This window comes from Manis javanica, chromosome 9 (assembly GCF_040802235.1).
Source record: "Manis javanica isolate MJ-LG chromosome 9, MJ_LKY, whole genome shotgun sequence".
Taxonomy (NCBI): Eukaryota; Metazoa; Chordata; class Mammalia; order Pholidota; family Manidae; genus Manis; species Manis javanica.
This window is the reverse complement of record NC_133164.1, coordinates 53,081,104-53,102,716: the sequence shown is the minus strand read 5'-3', so window position 1 is coordinate 53,102,716 and position 21,613 is coordinate 53,081,104. Positions and strand designations below refer to the sequence as shown.

Sequence of the window (21,613 nt, the reverse complement as noted above, 5' to 3'; positions counted from 1 at the left end):
GCTGGGAGAAATGCGACTGGGGGAAAAGCATACAACATGGAAACAAAGAAGAAAGGAGAAGAATGAGTCAGAAAAAAAAAATCCTCTTTATATGAGGAAGAGAATAAACAAAGGAAGAGAAATGTAGGTGGTAGTTGCAGGTTCTCTGAATCTTAATTTTTGTTCTATTTTCCTTTTCACAAAAGAATACATGCACAATACAGAAAACTTGGGAACATATAAGCAGCATATAAAGGGAACAGAAATCGCTACCCAGATAGAACTGTAGCTAACATTTATTTACATACATCCTTTCAGTCTTTTTCTCTATGTACATGTAAACGCAAAGCATTAATCACTCTTGAGTACTGACCAATGGGACAGCCAAATGGAGTCAGTTCAAGTTTCTGGGATTGTAACCAAAGTGTGGGATTGGGAATTCAGTTCCAAGATGCTAGATGGTTAGTTAAAGACTATGTTTTCTCCTCTGTTTAACAAAGCACCCTGAATTGTCATCCAGGGAAACTTAAACGAAGTTAGTGCCCAATCTGGCCCTCACTTGATAGACCACCCATTTCGTTCAAACCATCACTGAAAGGCCCCTGCTCATCAAGGCCTTGATTTATCTTCCTCGGGTCCATGATTTCCTCTCCAGCCTTTGTGCTTTCCATGTGTCTTTGTGCCTGCCTCTCTCTGTCTGTCTGTCTGTCAGTCACTCACACAACACACATAGTAAAGAGCCACAAAGGCATCCTCTGGAAGTATGGGGAAGACAGAAAAGGAGAAAGTATATTTGAACTATGGTTTAGATTACCAAGGAAGGGGTGTTACAGGAAGTGCTTGTAAATGAAAAGCAAGCAGTCTAACTTTTCAGAGTTTTATTATCAATTTTTCCTTCTGCCTTTTGTTCTCTTATTCTGCTGTCCTCCCCCTCCCCACATGCACACATCTTTCATTTCTTATGACCACCACCATTTATTTTAAGCCAGGTAGTACTCAGGTATTCTAGTCAGAAGACTTTCACTGGCATGTGTGGGGACTGTATTGTTAGAGTGTTAGAGATGTGTATTTTCACACAGGATTTACATTTGATCCTGAGGAAATCATTTCCTGAGCCCATGCATTATACGATTTTCAGTCATTTACACACAGAATAGTCCTCTTCAATTTTGTCCTTCTCTCATTCTCTGCACACCTTGCCTTCTTTTCTCCTTGGCTTCTCCTTCTTTCCTCGTGGTTTGTATTTCTTCAACTGTGCTACTCACGGTTTATTTCAGAAAGCCTTTGGTACTGACCTAACTGTGAAGTTCATAAAAAAGCTGCTCTGCTGAGTTTCTTTTTATAATGTTATTTTACCCCAGCAATCCTCCTACGTATCATTTGGGAGTCAGAGAAGGGTGGCATTATAGTGTCATTTGGCCTCTCTCCGTCTGAGAGTGGGAGCCCTGTTGGTATCAGGGGCACCCTCCAGGCCTGTCTTGCCCTGGGGCCCCTGGTCTCGGGTGAAGAGGCCAGTCTTCTCTGTCTGCTGTTCTGCTCAGCCAACAGTTGATGTGCTTGCTTTTAGGTCCACAATTCTGCTGGCTGTTTCTCATGTGAAGAAAAACAAGATAGAATGTGGGAATATGCTTTATATACAAAATTTGGACTGGATATGGGTTCAATTGTACCACTAGTTTTATAGCAAGAGTACTGTAAACTACAGAATATTAAAACTAGGAGGGACATTGGTGAGTCCTAATCCAGCCTGCTTGTTTCCTAGTTTTAATCAAACAGATTGAGTCATTGAGCTAAGTGCCCCCGTGGTCCAGTCTTACTCCCCGCTGCCCAGTTTCTGGTCCTAGGGTCCTCACTCTGCCCCCTCATACATGCTTGCATTCTGAGGATCTTTTCCTTTGACATGCTTCTATCTCCCATTCCTTGAAAGATGAGTAGAGACATAGGAGCTACTATCCACCCCCTCCCACTTGTAAGATAAGTGTTCGTTTATTTTCTCTTCTGATATTCTAGCACCTAACACCTGTCTTTTATGGTTAATTTAGTAGTTCATATCCAACAACTATCTATCTGAGTAAATGGATGAAGAAAATAACAAATTGTTGAATCATCATGCACATTTTATTCTTCATGACAGAAAACTCTAAACCAACTTCCCTGATTCTTAATCTCTGTTGCTTTCCCTGCTCATCCCCAAATAAATAATAATCCCATCTCACTTACTGAGTAGAACTAGCTTTCTGAGATGTCTTTATTGAAGTATAAGGATAGATCAAGTCATTGTGTCTTGAGAGGTACTCTGCTGGTATCAGAGATCCTAGGAAGAGTAGTCACTGACCTCCTCCAGTATGGCTCTGAAGGAGTGGATGAAAACATGGGAACTAAACTACAGTATTTTCATTCTCAGGGCCATGTCAATTGTGTGGATGTGCAGTCACAGATGTTTCTGTTCAGACAACATCTTTCTTCTGTCCAAATGCTTCAACAGCTTTAAGGAGTCCTAAGAGATGACACTTTATTTGTTCCATGCTTATCAAAGGAACCAAGGGTTAAAAAGTGCAGGCAAGATGCCTGGTAAGCCAGGTTGTACAGTGCTTAAAACTTCTTCCTATTTGTTTTTCCTAATATTGAAACTAAGATTATGTCACAAACTGAGACTTAACAGACAATGAGGAACATACCAACCCCACTCTTTAGTGAAAGATGCTAGGAGGTGTCAGAGAATGACACTTTTCTAAGCACCTCTGCTCCATTCCTCTTGCTGTTCCAGTTGATGTTTTGTAGTTAACGAAGCATTTCCATACCACTCAGCCCCAATAAGCTTGATTGGCAGGACATATATGGAAAACTGTACTTGTCAAAAGTACCTGGAAGATTTATCCCATACTTTGGAATGCCTGGAAGTTAATCCCATACTAGACTGTAAAGCAGATGTTAACAAATGTCAAAGGAGTGCTATCATATTTTCTGACCACAACAAAATTGTTAGAAATCAGTGTCACAAAAGATAACTAAAATAAATCCTATCTATTTGGACATTTTAAAACATACAGCTAAACCCATGGTCCAAAAAGAAATCAGAATTGTGGTTTTAAAATACTTGGAAGTAACACTCTTAAGGGAAATTAAAGATGATACCAATAAATGGAAACACATCCCGTGTTCATGGATAGAAAGAAGTAATATTGTAAAAATGGCCATCCTGCCTAAAGCAATCTACAGATTCAATGCAATTCCTATCAAAATACCAACAGCATTCTTCAACAAACTAGAGAAAATCATTCTAAAATTCATATGGAACCACAAAAGACCTCGAATAGCCAAAACAATTCCAAGAAGGAAGAATAAAGCTGGGGGCATTACACTCCCCAACTTCAAGCTCTCCTACAAAGCCATAGTAATCAAGACAATTTGATATTGGTACAAGAACAGACCCATTGACCAATGGAACAGACTAGAGAGCCCTGATATAAACCCAACCATATATGGTCAATTAATATATGATAAAGGAGCCATGGATACACAATGGGGAAATGACAGCCTCTTCAACACCTGGTGTTGGCAAAACTGGACAGCTACATGCAAGAGAATGAAACTGGATTATTGTTTAACACCATACACAAAAGTAAACTCGAAATGGATTCAAGACTTGAATGTAAGTCATGAAACCATAAAACTCTTAGAAGACAACATAGGCAAACATCTCCTGAATATAAGCATGAGCAACCTCTTCCTGAATGCATCTCATCATGCAAGGGAAACAAAAGCAAAAATGAACTCATGGGACTACATCAAAGTAAAAGGTTTCTGTATGGCAAAGGACACCATCAACAGAACAAAAAGGCATCCTACAGTATGGGAGAATATATTTGTAAATGATATATCTGACAAGGGGTTAACATCCAAAATATATAAAGAACTTACACACTTCAACACCCAAAAAGCAAATAACCCAATTAACAAATGGTAGAGGATATGAAGAGACAGTTCACCAAAGAAGAAATTCAGATGGCCAACAAACACATGAAAAGATGCTCCACATCACTAATCATCAGGGAAATGCAAATTAAAACCACAATGAGATATCACCTCACACCAGTAAGGATGGCCAGCATTAAAAAAGACTAAGAACAACAAATGCTGGTGAGGATGCAGAGAAAGGGGAACCCTCCTACACTGCTGGTGGGAATGTAAGCTAATTCAACCATTGTGGAAAGCAATATGGAGGTTCCTCAAAAAACTAAAAATAGAAATACCATTTGACCTGGGAATCCCACTCCTTGGAATTTACCCAAAGAATACAACTTCTCAGATTCAGAAAGACATATGCACCCCTATGTTTATTGTAGCATTTTTTACCATAGTCAAGATATGGAAGCAACCTAAGTGTCCATCAGTAGATGAATGGATAAAGAAGAGGTGGTACATATAAACAGTGGAATACTATTCAGCCATAAGAAAGAAACCAATCCTACCATTTGCAACAACCTGGATGGAGCTGGAGGACATTGTGCTCAGTGAAATAAGCCAGGTGGAGAAAGACAAATGCCAAATGATTTCCCTTATTTGTGGAGATTAACAATGAAGCAAAACTGAAGGAACAAAATAGCAGCAGACTCAGAGACTCCAAGAAGGGACTAGTGGTTACCAAAGGGGAGGTGTATGGGAGGGCAGTTGGGGAAGGTGGGAGAAGGGAATTGAGGCATATTATGTTTAGTACACATGGTGTGGGGGAGTACAGGGAGAACAGTGTAGCACAGAGAAGGCACATAGTGGATCTGTGGCATCTTGCTGCACTGATGGACAGTGACTGCATTGGGGTATGGGTGGGAACTTGATGATAAGGGTGAATGTAGTAACCACTTTGTTTTTTCATGTGAAACCTTCATAAGAGTGTATATCAATGATACCTTAATTAAAGAAAAAACACGAAGTAAATGATAACTAAAATACAACATATCAAAACTCATTGAGGTAGCTCAAATGGAATCTAAAGGAAAAATTTTAATTTTAAGTGTAGGTTTTAGGAAAAAAGAAAAATGGAAACAGAAATAAGCATCCAACTCATTTAAAAAGAACAAATATGAAGAAGAAAAGATAAAGGATAGAAATTACTAAAATAGCAAATAGACATATAATAGAGAAGATCAACAAAGCAGAATGTTATTTCTTTGAAAAGATTAATAAAATGGAAAATCTTTGGTAACACTGATCTCAAAAAAGAAAGACCTAATAAACAGTTTTAAAAATTGAAATGAGGTATAACTACAGATATGACAGATTAAAGAGATATGAGAAAGTCAGAAATAGCTTTATGACAAATTTTTATCACTTCAGTGATATAAATTCCTATAGGAAAAAAAACACCATGTCAAAATTAAATCAGAAATAAATTGGAAGCCTGAATGATATCATTAAAAATAACTGAATTAGAAACTTAAAATCTTATATCAATGCAACAGACTCAACATAGCTTTGCAGTCAAGTTCTACCAGACGTTCAAGAAAGATTATTCCCATCTTTTATGAATCCATTCAGAGAATAGAAAAGGAGGAGAAATTTCTCAACTATTTCCTAAGGCTGGTGTACTTGATACTGAGGACGAGGACAGTAAAAAAATGGAGGGTTGGGGAAACTGTAGGTCACTCTCACTTAGGATCATAGACTTAAAATCCCTTTTAAAAAGCTAATTTAATCTGGTATTTTATAAACCACCATATTGGATTTATCCCAAGAATGCAAGGTTAGTTCAGCATTACAAATCTATTAATGTAATATGTCCCATTAATAGGTTAAACCAGAATAAACCACAATCATTTTAATAACTATAGAATATTCATTCATGATTTAAGCTAAAACACCCAAAGAGAAAATGAAGCTTATAACTAGTTGGAATAAAAGAGAACTTTCTTATCTGGTTAAACATTATCCACAGTGAACTCAGTGACAAAACAAGTGATTTTTCTTTTAACCCCTCCAAAGTAATCCTGATACAGTCTTTCTTAACCCTGATAGAATTAGTTGGATTAGAATGTAACTGCTTTATATCACTTGCTTTGTGTAATGATTTAAATGGTCAAATTATCATCTGGAAGCCAAAATAGATGACTATACAGTCTACTAGCAGAACCTAAAAATGTGGTTTCCCTATTCTTTCCTTCTGAAAAATTGAAAGTCATCAGCACTAACCTTTGTTATCCCCTATTAATAGAATGCAGACTTATCTAGCTGTTTATCACAGATGATCCTTTCTGTGCCAACATTGTTAGAAGCTGGTTTTTCAGCTGACTTCAGCAAAACTTGTGCTTGAAATTTTAATTAAAAGGACATGGGTAGACTTTTGCATGTAATGTTAAAATGCGTGAAATTGGTGATCTCAGGTGTGGGGATTGGTAAGTCAAGAGGCGAACCTTCCAGGGCAGATATTAGATGTAAAGTAGCAGCTCTAATTTCTCTTGACTTTTATACCTTGGGAGCCTTTTTTGCTGTTATCATTCATGGCCATGTTAACACCATTTATTGTAGAGGGTCTGAGTAATTCAGCTCACTTCTTTAATGCTTCCTATATTTAATGTTTTGGAAGCAGAGAAGATTGGTTTAAAATGGTAATTTTAATTTTCTGTCTGCACTTTTGAGATCTATGCAAGATGGGTGGTGCTGAATTTTATTTTACCAGATAGATTTCAGCCCCAGATGTTAAGAATATGTGGTGCATTTCACAAAGGCAGGATTTGTTGAGGTTTTCTGTTTTTGTGATTATCTTTTTCCTTAAAGACAGCCTGTAGTTCAGAGACCAGGCAAACCTGAGAAACTCCAGCGGCTACATGGCTGCCACAGGGACCGCCTACAGGTGGCTAAGGCCCCTCCCAGAAACTGTTCTCACATGCTGCAGCTCCCACCTGTCACCCAGGGCTTGGCCCTGGAGTAGAGAACACACGAAACTTAGAGATCTCCAGGAGGTTCTAGTTACAATGAGACTTGTAAAATGTGGGGTTCCAGACCAGCCTAAGTGTATTACAATAACTTGGAAACCTCAGGGGAAATAACTTGAAATTCCTCTGCCTCAGCCTTCTATGATAGATAAGTGTCCCACTTAACTTGCAGAGCTTGCCGCAGCGGCACCTAAAGATGCAAAGTGCTAAGTTCAGAGGCTATTCTTGTCTCCTCTCCCTGCGCCTAAATATCTTAGTCTCCTAGGTGCAAAAATGTTAACTTGCGTTAACAAAGAACAATGGGGAATATTGTAATCATTGAATTAGCTTCACTAAAGTTTGATGGTTAATCAAGAGTTAAGTATGATACATGATGAAGCCTTCTAAACCCACAATAGAGAAAGTTTTCTATCCTTAGACATCTATAGGTGATATAGGGATAAAATTTTCAGCTACATTTTCTCTCTTTGTTTGTCTGCAAAACATGTCAAAGCATTATAACTTCCTAACTAAAACCTCTCAGGACCCCAATGCATATTCTTTTTCCACAACCATTAGGTCAAAAGTTGCTTTCCTAAGACTGCAATCGAGGAGATCAGTTATGGTGGTACTATCTGATGTTAATGATGCTGAAAGGAGCATGGTTTGGCTCTCTAAGGGCTAAACTAAATGAGGCCCAATCACTTTATATAAACTACCTTCAAAGATGACCACAGGATTTTGGAAAAAAGTCACTCATAAAGGGCTTTCTAACTATAAATTCAGATTATGATTGAGTTATAAGCCTTGCAAAGAAAGAACACATTTATGTTGGCCTTTGGGGCACAGTGTAAGACCCAGCTGTTCAATTGGGTTCTTGTTGAAACTAAATGGGCCAACCTGGCTGAAAAGCATGTTAATATTTCAAAATTCTACATTAACAGCTGTACATGTGCCCAGAGGCTGTGGTGATGACCATTTCCTAAATTGGGAAAAAAAAAAAAAACAAGTGATAAGAATAAATAAATCCCAGCAAATTGGATTATCATTTGCAGTGGAATTGCCAGCAAAGGCTCTGGAGAGAGTATCACTGATATATATTCCTGCTTCAGCAAGGCATTTGACACCTTCTCTTGTGAATTGCATGAATGGTGTTAATTCAAGTTGGCTGGCCCTGTGTTTTGAAAATTGGCTGACAGAGGACAACCAGCATGGCTAGACTGTAGATGAACAACAGCCCTTTCTCTCTGAATATTAATACCCCACACTGCCTGCTTATGTTAAGTTAAAAGTCACTTGACCTTCTTTGGTCTTAGTCTCTCCATTTTTGCAAGGAGGATACTGACAGCACTTTCCTTTAACTTGATACCCTTTGCCCTTCAAGGATACTTAATGGATGTTCTTCAGTCTCACAATATCCCACTTAAGAGCACTGTTATGTTTACTTAACATTTGAAGAAAGTAAGAAAAACAGGAAAGTGAAATGACCCTGCAAATTATACTATTTTGAAAAGGATCATCTGAAGAAAATAGGTTGCAAAGCCTTCCAAACCACTTTTGCATCTGCTTTACCTGAGTTCAGTGTTCATGGTATTAATTGATGTGTTGTTTTCTAAATGATAAATTATTCCTCATAATATAGTTGTGAGGGAAAAGAGTAGACCAGAGCAGTAAAGAGGCTTGTTCAAGGTCACACAGCAACTCAGCAATAGAGCTAACCATGCCAGTTTTTGCAGTCCTGACCTGTGGCTTAATTTATGCCTTTTCACTAATCCCTGGCTATATTTCTTTTTGTAATAATGTTGCCTTATCAGGATGTAGTGTATCATGACTCATAAGTCAAGATAATGCAAATGCAAAAAGTATCTGTCTTTCACCCAGGAGGTTATTCAAGTAAAGGAAATTGTCTCTAAAACCATATCTGATGAAACAATTATCCCTCCCACCAGCCCAAGAGGCCAAGGTCATATTTTCCCTCTCCTACTCAGACACTGGGCTGCCTGCCAGTGGGGAGCCTTGTGCAATTTGACTCTCAGAATCTTTTTTTTAAACATCTTCTTCCTCTAAATGAAAAAATTATTCTCAGTGGTAATCATTGAATGAAATTAATAATAATAGCCAAGAAAAAAATGCAGTGAAATTTTTCTTATATTGATTTTCACATACAATTATGCCTGTTAAAAATTATAAAATAGTACAATGAAAGGGAAAATATCACAACTATTTAAAATTTTTAATTCAGCTAATAGTTTGAATTTTCATCCTTTGATTACAGTTAATATAATAAAGTACATAAATAATTGTCCAGTAAATAAGGAAATTTTAATAAAACCAAATAAAAGTACAATTTGGGTGACTATTAATTGTACCAGTGACATAACATTTTCTTTATTTGCCCTTTAGGTTTAAAGCAATTAACAATTTAAAAAGAAAACAAAATCTCTGATTTGAAAAGATACATGCACCCCTATGTTTATTGCCACATTATTTACAATAGCCAAGATAGGGAAGCAACCTAAGTGCCCATCAGTAGATAAATGGATAAAGAAAAGGTGGTACATATACACAATGGAATATTATTCAGCCGTAAAAAAAAGAGAGAAATCCTGCCATTTACAACAATATGAATGGATCTAGAGGGTATTATGCTCAGTGAAATAAGCCAGGAGAAGAAAGACAAATACCATATGATTTCACTTACTTGTGGAATCTAAAAACAAAACAAAACAACAGTAGACTCATAGACCCTGAAAAGTGACTGGTGGCTAACATGGGGGAGGGGTTGCGGTAGAAAGATTAGTTAGGAGAGGGAGATAAAGAGGCACAAAAACCTCAGTCATAATATAAGTTAGTCACGGGGATGGAAGAACCCATGGAGAATACAGCCAATGGTTCTGTGACATCCGTCTATGTTGACAGATAATAACTGCACTAGTTGGGGTGAGGATTTGATAATATGTATAACTGGTTGAATCACTGTGTTGTATACTTGAAACCAATATAATATTGTGTACCAACTATACCTTGATTGAAAAAAATACACTTAAAAATATTTTTCAATTTTTAAAGTACCAAAATTCAGTAAAAATATTAACATGTGAACTAAAATTTGCACTTCACAAAAATAGTACAGCTCACAGTTCTCATGCTGTTTCAGTGTTTTAAATTTTAAATGTAAAAATTCTTGAAGAGGTCCTGTGGAATGAATTGAAGTCACTCAAGTTCTAATTCTAAGTCTTGTAGCAACTGTGCCATCACTATACTTATTTTGAATCTACTGTAGAAATGTAGGATACATGTAGTACCACAGGGGTTGGAGACGGTATCTAAAGCAAATTCAAGTGATTCTAAATCCAAGAACTGTGTGTAGCTGAGTCCTTGTGTCTGTAGATGGGGAGGGAAAGGAGGGTTGGGAGAGGAAGCAGACTATGAAACTGTACATTTTCCAAATTAGTTTCTACACAGAGTATGTTTGTTAAAGGGTAAGTAATGAAAATGTGCTAATGTAAAGATTACAATATATATTCAATCTTAACAGCAATAGCAGCAATTGTTTAGGTTTTAGGTCAACAAAGGATTTTTATCAGAAAGGTGTATTTTATCACTGATGTGGTTCAGAATTGCTGGTGTCTGGTGACAGTAAATGGATGGACCTTTAGTTTGTGTTATTATCATTATATTTCATACATTTATTTGCACCTGCTTATTCCCTGCACTGAGGCAGACAGCTCCCACGGCCCTGACCTTGGTTCCCCACCACTAACTGCAGACTTAGGCCCCAAACCTGTATCTCAGTGGTTCCCTGTGTTTACCGACCTCTTGGTCTCTCTTGAAATCTTACATTTATTGCTCCTGCTTTCCTTTGGAAATTTTGCATGGCTCATAGAATTCATGGATTTTCCCTTTCTCTACAGCAGGGGATATGCCAGTGTTGTGGGTTAGCCACCTGGAGCCTAGACGCATGCCCGCTCCAAGTCCCTGCTCTCTGGGATTGCGCCTTTCCCTCTAGAGAACCCGCAGTCTGTGTCTCCGCTTCCCCACTACCTGTGAGTTCCTGCTCAGATGTGTGCACACCGTGCATGTCCTTCAGTCGGGCCCTTAACTCATGCATTCCAAAAGGGAATCGCTGCCAGAGCACACCGCCCTGGGTAGGTGGCAGTGCCCCTCACTTCTCAGGTGCCCCCTTGAGGACCCAGGGCTGTCTGGGCTTCCAGGGTATGACAGGCATGACCCCGGGGTCCATGGTCCTGACCTCTGAGAGGGCAAGCCCAGTCAGGCCTGCACCGGGCTGTCTGGCTCCAGTTGACATTAGGATCTTAACAGCAGGGTCAGGGAACAGGGCTGTGCTCCAGGCATCTCTTGGCTGTAAATGAAGCCTGATCCCATCATGAGCAAGAGATTGCCTTTCTGCCTAGCAATGAGAATGGCATTTAAAATTCAATATCAGAAAAGCTATTGACGAGATTAAGGGCCTGAAGGAATTGATTTATGAGGAAAGACCCAAGGAATTAAATATGTATAGCCTGGTGTAATAGGATATTAGGCTCTGAGCACAATTTCATTTCTATAATCCAGTGTTCCTTTTATCAGTCTTCTGAATGGTGGAGTTCTCTCTCAGAGATGTTTCTCCCCCAGGGGTCACCATGCTGGAGGCAGAGAGGCGCTGGATTGATAAAGCAGGCCACAGGCTTGGTTACCCTTGAATCTTGCCGTAAATTGAAGTGCAGTTTCATCCCCAGGTGAAAGCAGATGACATTTTAAGCTAGAATAGATCTTGAGTCGTCTTACTACCTTGTGTGACCAGAAAATTCAAGCTAGTTCAATTCTGTCTTTTTTTTCCACCCAAGGAGAAAAGTAAAAGTTGTAAGTTCCAAGTGGTAAATAGCTGTCCTCCCCCTGGGTCAGGTTTCTCTCCTTTGTCAGGAGTATTGTTAGATGTGTTTGCCTTTAGGCAAAGCCTTGCCAGTGGGATGTGATAATATGCACTTGATATTTTATATCTCAAACTTTCCCTAACAACTGGGGATTGGCTTAGGATTCACAGTCTTAGATGTAAAGCAGGTACTGATAGATTTCTTTGGCAGGTCCTGACATTCTTAAATTCTGGACTCAGAACCAAGCCAGGACTTAGGTGGTAAAGATTCCAGAGAGTCCTGGGGAGAAAAGGAGAAGAAGCTGTGCTTGGGTAGCAAGATCTCACCAAGGGAGAAGGGATCAATAGAGGTATCCTCTCACCTTACAGCAGAACAAGGTGACAAGGATCTGGTGGAGCTGGACAAAGATAGGGCTCAGACCACAAGCCAAAATATACAGAGAAAGCAGGTTGGAGACAAGGTATGAAGACCTGGAGGTGCACGATGTCCACAGGCATCTCCACATAGACTAGAGATTGAGTGGCTGCAGGGATTGGTCTACCCAGATGCATTCACATCCTCCACAGCCTTTGGTGAAAAATTCTCCCTGGACCATTTTTCCTTAGGTGATATTCTACTGGCTTTCAAGGTATATTCCACTGAGTAGGGCATCTAATTTACAGCAGTTATGGGCATGGAGTAATACTTATTAAAACTGAATCAAAAGAGCAAAAACACATGAAATTTGATGATATCCTATGAGTTCAAATATTCCCAGACTTTTATGTATGAATATTCAGTAACTAATTTCTAATAAGTAAAGTAAGTTCTGATTCAAAATGGATCACCTGAGCCCATATTCTCCTAACATGTAAACTGATTCCCAAAAATCTGTCAGGGAAACTACACTGATTATAGCCATTATCAGAGTATTTTGTGCAGCCCCAAATTAATATTAGTGTATATAATGGCATCCTCGTGATCTGGCATCCTGAGAACAGACTACTTAGTGTCTATTTCCTCCATATTCTCCATGTTATCTAGTCCAGCACTGTGTACACAGTAGATCAGTGTTGACTGAAATAAAGAATGAATTATTATTTGATTGAATGAATGAATATTAGTAAATTGTTTTAAGAGAACTGAATGTAGAGCCATGCACCAGGAAAATCCTGAATTAATGGGAAGAGGAAAAGAGAAAAAACGTGCATGCGTGCATGCATGCGTGCGTGCGTGTGTGTGTGTGTGTGTGTGTGTGTGTGTTGAGGTGTAATTACTATCAGTGTGTATCTACCTGGCAGCATGGGTTCACTTGACCCATCACCAACCTAAATTAGAAAGAATATTCCTCTAGCACCATGGAAGACACACAATCAGTATTATATTTAGCAGTCCTCTCAATTTTATGGCAACCACCACTTCATCCCCAAGCCACCTACCAGTCCTGCCAAAGATTCCTGAGTTATCACACTTGGATTATAAAGAGATGTTGCCGGTGTACTTTATAGAGAGTATTTGTGCTGTGGTCTGTAACTTTCATGAATCTAACCTTATATAATCTGTTAGCTATATAACAACTTCACCTTGGTAAGAAAATTATAAAATTTAAAGAAGAAAGATAAGAAAGGGGTTACAGTTTGCAACAGAAAGTCAAATCCGCTACAGTGCATGTGTACAGTTGTATATACAGAAGTATACACAAAGCATGTCTCCAGCAGCCTAGCTCTTAAATGCAAATGGTGAATGCCTAGGTAGAAGTCATTTCTAGGAGAATTTTAAGTTTGTCATGTCCTGATTTCCATTTCAAATTGACAGTACAATGTGGTTGCTAGGGTAGAAACCACGGTTTAAAGCAAGAAAATTGAGTTGTGCAAGTGGAAGGTCTCTTTCAGACAGTGTGGCCTCAGAAACATGACTTCACCTCTGGGTGCCTATGATTCACCCATCTGTAAAAATGGAGATGTGACCTCACTTATTCTGGGGCTCCAAATAACATTTGTAATCCTCTTGGAGTTGTCAGAGACAAAGACCCATTACACACTGAAGTCTGCATCCCCAAAGAGCATTACAAACGATCTTATTAAATCAGTGGCCTGAAAATATCAAGATATATCAGGTATGGCATTTATTTACCTGTTATTGTCTGCCAGAGAGTTTGCGCTTGATTGGCATATGGATAATTGTCTAATTGGAACACACTCAGTTGTAACCACCAAAAAATGTAATAGTGCATCTGTTTAATGTCGTACTCTCCAGTGTGAAATTAAAATTATACTGCAGTCAGCCAATCCAACTGAGGGACTCTTCTGATGAAGTTCTAGCTGCCTGTAAACTTCTGTAATAGAAGCATTCAGGTACTTTAAAAATTCAGACTAGAAAGAATATCATAGTCTCATAAATTTCAAGTGAACAAGGACCAGAAAATCTGACTTAAATTATCTATTTGTGGGCTATCTCATTGTTTTTGTAGGAGATCTAATTCAAATGAAAAATAGCCATTTTGAATCACGACTGTTTTAAATACATAAATATTAGATTCACAAGTTTATGCTTTGTAAACAAAGCAAGCATTAATCTTGAAGAACACAGAGAGCAGTCTAGGGGTGTTGATTTTGTTTTTCCTCTAGCGGTGGTTTTTCTCCTTTTCTTGTTGGAATGTGGGTATGAAATTGCATAATTAAAAATTCATTGATTGTATTTTCTTAGCATTATAAGAAACATTCCCCTTTAGTTTAAGAAGGATATCTGTAACTGCCAGGGGAATGAATCAAAATGTCTTAAATGGAGCTGCTGTTTCCTTCTGAAAGTCTCATGTACCCATATGTCTAGAACAATAATTACCCAGTGATAGATCCTCGGGTCATTTTTGTCATTGTGGTTGTTTGGCATTTTGTCTGCTATGGCTTTTGTTTCTTTACGCTTTTTGCTAGATCATGATTTAATGCCCCAGAAGCGGGGAAATCAGCAAGCACTCATCCCCTCTTCATTCATTCACTCAGCACCTACTATGTGTTATGGATAACCTAACATTTGAACTTACCATTGGTGGATGTAGTCTAGTTGAGGAGATAACTATGAAATGTAATATGCCATACTAAGTGCTTTGGGAGCGTAGAAGCTGGGACAACTAGCTTTGCTTGGGTGACTGGAGGAGGTCTTCATCACCAATGAACCTAAGGCTACCATAGTGTGCAGGTTCTGCCCGGGACAAGGACACAGCACCAAAGGAGTGAGTGGGAATGAAATCCAACCCCTTCTTCACTACCTGACCATGAGCAGCTGTGTCTCCCTACAGGGTGCAGCTCTTTTCTGTTGTGTAAAGTCATCCTATGTATTGGTTTTGGCCTGAAATCATTCTTTAAGTTGGCCTTAAAATGAACAGGAATCTGCCAGGCAAAATTCTGGGCAGTGAGCTTGTCATAGAATTAAGAAAGGACCTAGCATGTCTGGGAATGAGAATGTCAGTAGTTTGAGTTGTGTCCATGTGAGTTTGGGGAGTCAATAGTATTTTTCAAGCTGGGAGCACATTTATTCTTAGATGGTCAATTTTCTCAGGAGTGTAGGGTGAACGACAGGAAGCACAAGCAGATCCAGAATTCAGGAGATGGTCACGTTAACTCTGACGGCAAGGAGGGATGGAGAAAAGGCAGAACAATCAGCAGAGGGGCTGTGAGGGGGAAGAAAGGGCAGGGGCTGACTGCAGGGTTCTAACTCAGGGCACCAAGGGCAAGACTCAGGTGGGGGTGGGGTGATAGTGAGCACAGCTTGAAACACTGTGAGTGAGCTCTGTTCAGTGTAAGTGCACAGGGCGTGCATGTGGAGCCCTGGGTATGGTAGGGTCACCGGGAGAGAGCCCACAGCAAGGAGAGAACCTAGCAGCCTACTAGCTGGCAATCAGAAAGGCATTGGTGACCTCGGTAAGGAGAGTTTTAGTAAAGAACTGTGGATAGAAGTCACATTGTAGTAAGATGAGGATTAAATAAATGCTAAAGGAGACAGTGGTTTTCATCTCCAGGTGTACATTAGAATTACCTTTGAAGGTTTTTTTATAAGTAGCATTGCCTAGATATTCTCGGTGGATTGGTCTTCTGTGGGGCCCAGCAATCAATACTTTTTAAAAGTTCCCCAGAATTCAGGAACAGTACCCTTGACTATTCTTTAAAAAGTGTCAATAAACCCAAAAGCTAGCAAGCATATGATGAGATGCTTAAAATCATAGGGAATCAGACAATTTTAAAAGATCAAGAATCTTTATATTATTAAACTAATAAATATTAGAAAGCTGGATAATGCTATGTTAGTATGGATATGGGGCACAGTAACTCAATACCACTGGTGGTTAGGCAGATGGGTACAGCGATTCTGTAGAGCAGCTTTGGCAAAAGAACTCATTAGGCACACCCTACATGCTTGTATTTCTGCTGCCACATAAGCATGCCAGAGAAATGCTCCCCCAGGTCCACAGGTGGCATGTGCTCGCATGTTCCACTGCAGCCTTGTATAGGTAAAGGAGAATTGGCGATAATCTGAGTGGCCCTCACTGGGACGGGGATTAGGTATACGTAGGTAGACACATGCTATAGAACACTATGCAGACGTCAGAAGCACTAGATTAAACATATACAAATAATACGGATGGATCTTAAAAACATAACACGGAGTAAAAACTGAGTAAACAAGAAATGATAATCACATAAAAATACATACTCACAAAACAATGACAATATGTATTTTGAAAAAACATTCAAATAAAAAGAGACCTTTAAAAGTCATTGCCTACATATGAGAAGAGAAGGAAATGGGGATTTGAGAGGAGACATTTTAAAAAATGTGATTCTCAGGAAGAATGGGATAGAATGAAAGCTTAAAAGGGAAGTGAGGTCAAGGGAAGGTGTGGGAGAGCGAGAGGATGAAGATGTTCTGTGGTGTGAGGACGCAACGGCAGACTCCCAAGGGCTCTCACTGCCCTCTCGTTCATTCACAGCATTGGGAATGACAGCTGGGTTGTGTCTAAGTATTTCTTCCTTTGCCTTTCCCCAACCATAATCAAGTTCATTTGATTTTTTCCTCATTACTAAAGCAATGTATGTGCCTTACAGTCATACTAGAAACCTACAAACAAAACTAACAGAAACATCCTTAAACCTACTTACCCAGGCACCACATCCAGATTCATATCTGGTAATACATTGCAAAAATTTAATGAAACCTTTTCAGAACTTTTCAAGTGGGAGCAGTGCATGGTGGACTTCTATGCCCAGAGATATTTGTACAACTTCATTTTTGATGGCTGCGTGGTGTTCCACTGAACAGATACACCATCATTACTGTAGCCAACCCCCTTCTACTGGATGTCAACTGCTTCTAAATTGAGCTACCCCAAGTGCTAAGTGAACAGACATAAGCTATCTACCTGTGCAGACAATTTCCTGTCCTTCATTTGGCTCATTTTTAAAAGAGGTTTAAGGATTGAACTTGAAATCATCTAATGATGTAAAAATTCACTGGGCATCTTTGAATTCAGAGCACCAGCTCCCCACAGAACCATTCTGGAGCCATGAGTGAGAATGAAGGAACACAGTCATTCCCCACTGTCTGGAAAGAGTCATTTAAGGTACTTGTCACAGTGCCAAACTACAAGATGGGCTCCCTGGTTTCTGTCCTTTAATCAGTTGATACACAATGAAATCACATGAGATGCTAAGGGAGCCGCATGGGATGTGTGCATCACCTCACGTATGAGTATGACATGGGCAGGTGGTGAAACAGGAGGTACAGGATTTTTAGAAAATTACAGGGAAATCACTGTTTATGCTGGGGGACCAAAGTAGGTTCTCACATTTATATCCAGTGCCAGAGCAGGGAGCAGAGCAAGCAAGCCCAATGGAAAGCACAGTTGTTTTTCTGAGCACTTCCTGCCCCCCAGCAAACCCCAAAACTAGGTTTTAAAGATTTGGTTTAATCCTTCCAATTGGTAGGTTGAAGCATCAGAAATCCAGAGTCACTGTTTCAGGGCTTGATAGTTAAGAACTGGCCAGGCAGCCCTGCAGCCAGCTGGGCAGGCCCTGCAGCAGCCCTGATGCCGGAAACGGCCTCCTGCGTGGCAGGAAGGCACTGGCATCTTCATATCTTTGGTGCACGTGTGTGATTATGCTACAGAAGAAATGTACTTCTGTCTTTGCAAACTAGTCCTTTGTTGGCAAGAAACTTTGAATAAACATAGCTGTTTCCAGGGCCTTGGAAGCTCTTGAATGTGTTCTCCAGCCTAAGTATATATTAACATATAACCATGTTCCAAAGAATTAGTACCGGGCAGCCCTATGCTCTTGGCAGACAGGTAAGGCTCCCCATGAGTTACAGTTGATAGCGTAAGGCAGGCTCAAGGCTTAAGAAATATCCCTTCAGTGGCCCTGCTTAAAAAATTCCAGTATAGGCCATAGCTTAGTGTTTTGACAGCTTATATCAGCAGTTTTCTCAGCTGATATATTGATTCCAGCTTGGACTTCAGTCCTACCAATCTAATAAAACAGCACTGTGATAACAGAAAAAGTAAAAGGATCTTCTGTGGTCCCAGCTACTTGGTGAAGCAGTCTTACAAAGCTACTATAAAGCTAACTTTACTGTCACACATGAAATAAAGTAAACTGAGACAAGCTGACTAATTATATTAAGGGTTTTTTTAATTATATGATTTCTGCATCTATCAATATGTTGTTTATTAGCACTATTCTACATATGTTTGCAAGTATGCGTTTGTTGAAAGGAACATAAGGGTGACTTCACAAATACTAAAACAAACTTGTTTAATTGTGTATCAGTATCACAAATAGCCTAATAATTTGTCACAAACTGTAATACTTGCTGGGGGGCAGGAGGGACAGACACAAAAGTTAACTGGAGCCTGGATTAAGTTTGAAGACATGTAAAAATCTCCTCCAACTTTCTGATTATCTTCCAATCACCTGGCCATCAAGCCTACTTATCTTAAATGTCCTTTACCTTCACAGCAATTGCTGACCATCCAGGAGGAGCTAAACAACAAGAAGTCTGAGCTGGAACAAGCCAAGGAAGAGCAGGCTCACACGCAAGCACTACTCAAAGTCCTCCAGGAACAAGTAAGTGAAGGCCCCAGCTCTGACCGCATGCCAGCTCAAACACTGATGCGCCCCTCACTAGTCCCTGACACACGTGTGAACAGATCTGAAACTAATCTGCTGTACAATTAGCCTGTAACTGCCAAACCTCCCAGCGGCCTTGCTGTGTGGAATTCTCATTTCCAGCATCTCATTTCCAGCATCTCTGTTCTCACTCATGGACCTACTTAGAGCACCCAAGCCCTCCAGCGGTGTATGAACCTTTCCTCTCCAGGACAAAAGAATTTTGATAGTTTTAAATATTGGCAATGCAGATATCTTTCAAAGCAAGCAGCTACTTTCCTCTTAAGTCTAACGGTGAGGAAAATGAGTTTAGCAAAATCCGTGGCACTCCTGCAGACATATGAGAAAGAAAAACTGAGTCACAGGGACATTAAAAACACATCTTCCCTGTGCATCAGGGCACTTATCTAACCACAGTGAGCAACAGCCTTTTATGTTAAGTTTGTAAATCTGATCATTTCATCCTCTCTTTCTTTGATAGTAAAGTGTGGCCTGACATTGATAAGTGGATTTCAAAGTATTGTCTCTCAGAAGGGTAAGATGGATGGCTCAGCAGCAGAGGGAAATCTAAGTGACATCTAAGCCCAGCAACTACATAGGCGAGCTCTTGAATTACTTTCCTGTTTCTGGCCTTCACATGCTGTCAACAATGTAGTGGATGGTAACTGGGGAGAAATATTCACATACAGTAACCCCAACCCTTGGGGATAATCAAATTTAGGTGTTTTTAAAAATTTCACTCTCAGTGGTTTCTGAGATTTTTTATACAATATAAATAACCTTGAAAGTGGTGTTTTTTTAAAAATATAAAATTGGAAAAGTATGACCCTAGTCAGCTGTGATCCGGTCACTTTACAAGTGATTTTTATCTTTTAATGGTTTGGAATCAAGAAAATATATTTTGAGTTACTTTCCTCTCAAAGTAGAAGTGACTTGTGAGGGAAAAGTGAAGATGTTGGATAGTTTGTAAGCTTTGAAGCATTGGAAGAAAATGCTTTATAAAACTAATCATTATCTTTATATGATTAATATAGATTCAGTGACTCAGACTGAGGTTGAATCTGAATGATTTTGAATAAGTTTGAAATGAAAAATATAGACTAAATTCACAATGACCTACTGTCTAGGGGCCTTTCCTCCTCTACATTGTTAGCAGACTCCCAGCAGAGTATAGGTGATTTGGTTCAAATCTGCTGCTGACCCAGCAGACATATCTCTGAACTTTGTTACGAACTTTTCTCTTTCTCTCTCAATCCCTCTCTCCCCCTCCCTCTCTCCTTGATTTACTGGGATGGGGAAGGATGAATTTCTTTTCTTCAAATGACTCAAATCCTTTACATATGTAGCTTTTTTTAACATAATGCTTATCACACTTAATAGACTACATCACAGTATAAACAGAACTGTTAAGTGCCCTGGGGAACCAAAACATTCATTGGTTTGCTTTATTGTGCTATTCGCTCTATTGCAGTGCTCTAGAACTGAACCTGTAATATCTCTGAGCTATGCCTGTATTGTGATTTGAAGTCCAAACCCCACCATAAAAACAGATGAAGATTTGCAGAAAGTATTGATATACTCCAGTTATGGCATGCATTTTTAAAGATCAAAAAGCATACACACAGGCATTGATGAAGCATCACACTTTACTGTCTGTTACTTAAGAAAAAATACATAAAATAAAGGGGAATGTGAAGACAATTCAGAGCAAATAAAACCAGTAAAGATGTAGGAAATATGACTATGAAGGAAGCAGTTTTAAATCTGCTGTGCTAATTTACACGGGACAACTCTTTTCAAGCAAAGGCCTATCATTCTAACGGGGCCAGTGACACACCCAGCAACCAAATGCATTTGAGGGCTGTGGCCACCACCAGGCTGTTTTCCTGAGACCCCCCTGCCTGGTGCCCTGTCATCCTTGCAGATGGGAGCGCGGTGGACATGTTTCTTCTGTCTCCCTGCAGCCACCCACCCACATACAGACACACACTTAAAAACACACTTCTGCTTCCATGAGCACTGCCTTACTAGGCTTTCTTTGTACTTGTGTAGAGTGACCACATGTGTAAAACGTTTTCACTGCTTGCACAGATAGGATTTAGACAAATAGTATCTCTTCTGTGGAGTATGACAGTATGGACCAAGGTTCTTGCTGTTACACACACATGCACACACACTCACACACTCAAAAAGATATAGCCTTCTCTGAAGCCCTGATACTCTGTGATTCAAAGTGACTGCCACTTGATGGGAATCCTGAAAAGAAAGACTAGGCCACAAGGTCGGACGCTCACCAGCATCAGGCCCCAGACCCCCAGGGAAGGCTCACCAGAAGGTTCCCAGCATCTAGGTGCAGCTTCTCTAGGCCCTCCATGCCCCGCTGGCCCTGGCCTTTCAGCTCTATGAAGATGACGGCATCTGACATCTAGAGCTTGTTCACAAACCCAGCTGTCATCAGACAAAATGTTTGGCCCATCAGTGCAGCTGGAGGAGAGGCGGGCAGGGAGCAAGCCAGTGAGGGGCCAGGCAGTGACTGGCCGGCAGCTGCGACCAACAGAGAGGCGTGGGGCCGCTGCAGGAGGAGGGGCCCCAGGGCAGTTGGGCCAAGAAATCAGAGGCGAGGCCGGCCCAGGGATCAGGAGTGAGAGGAGAGCACACCCAGAAGGGCAGAACCGAGGGGTGGCACGGAGCAGGAAGAGGGGGTTATTTGAAAGGA

At 40.0% G+C, this 21,613-nt stretch overlaps 1 protein-coding gene across 18 annotated transcripts in view; it reads left to right on the top strand.

The window, feature by feature from the left end:
• Positions 1 to 21,613, top strand: part of ENOX1 (ecto-NOX disulfide-thiol exchanger 1) — a 554,315-nt gene that overhangs the window by 468,786 nt on the left and 63,916 nt on the right. For all 18 annotated transcript variants that reach the window (XM_073212579.1, XM_037002114.2, XM_073212580.1 and 15 more), the window contains one exon: positions 18,748 to 18,855. In XM_073212579.1, the coding sequence (XP_073068680.1) occupies positions 18,748 to 18,855 (108 nt within the window). The remainder of the gene's footprint in view (positions 1 to 18,747; positions 18,856 to 21,613) is intronic.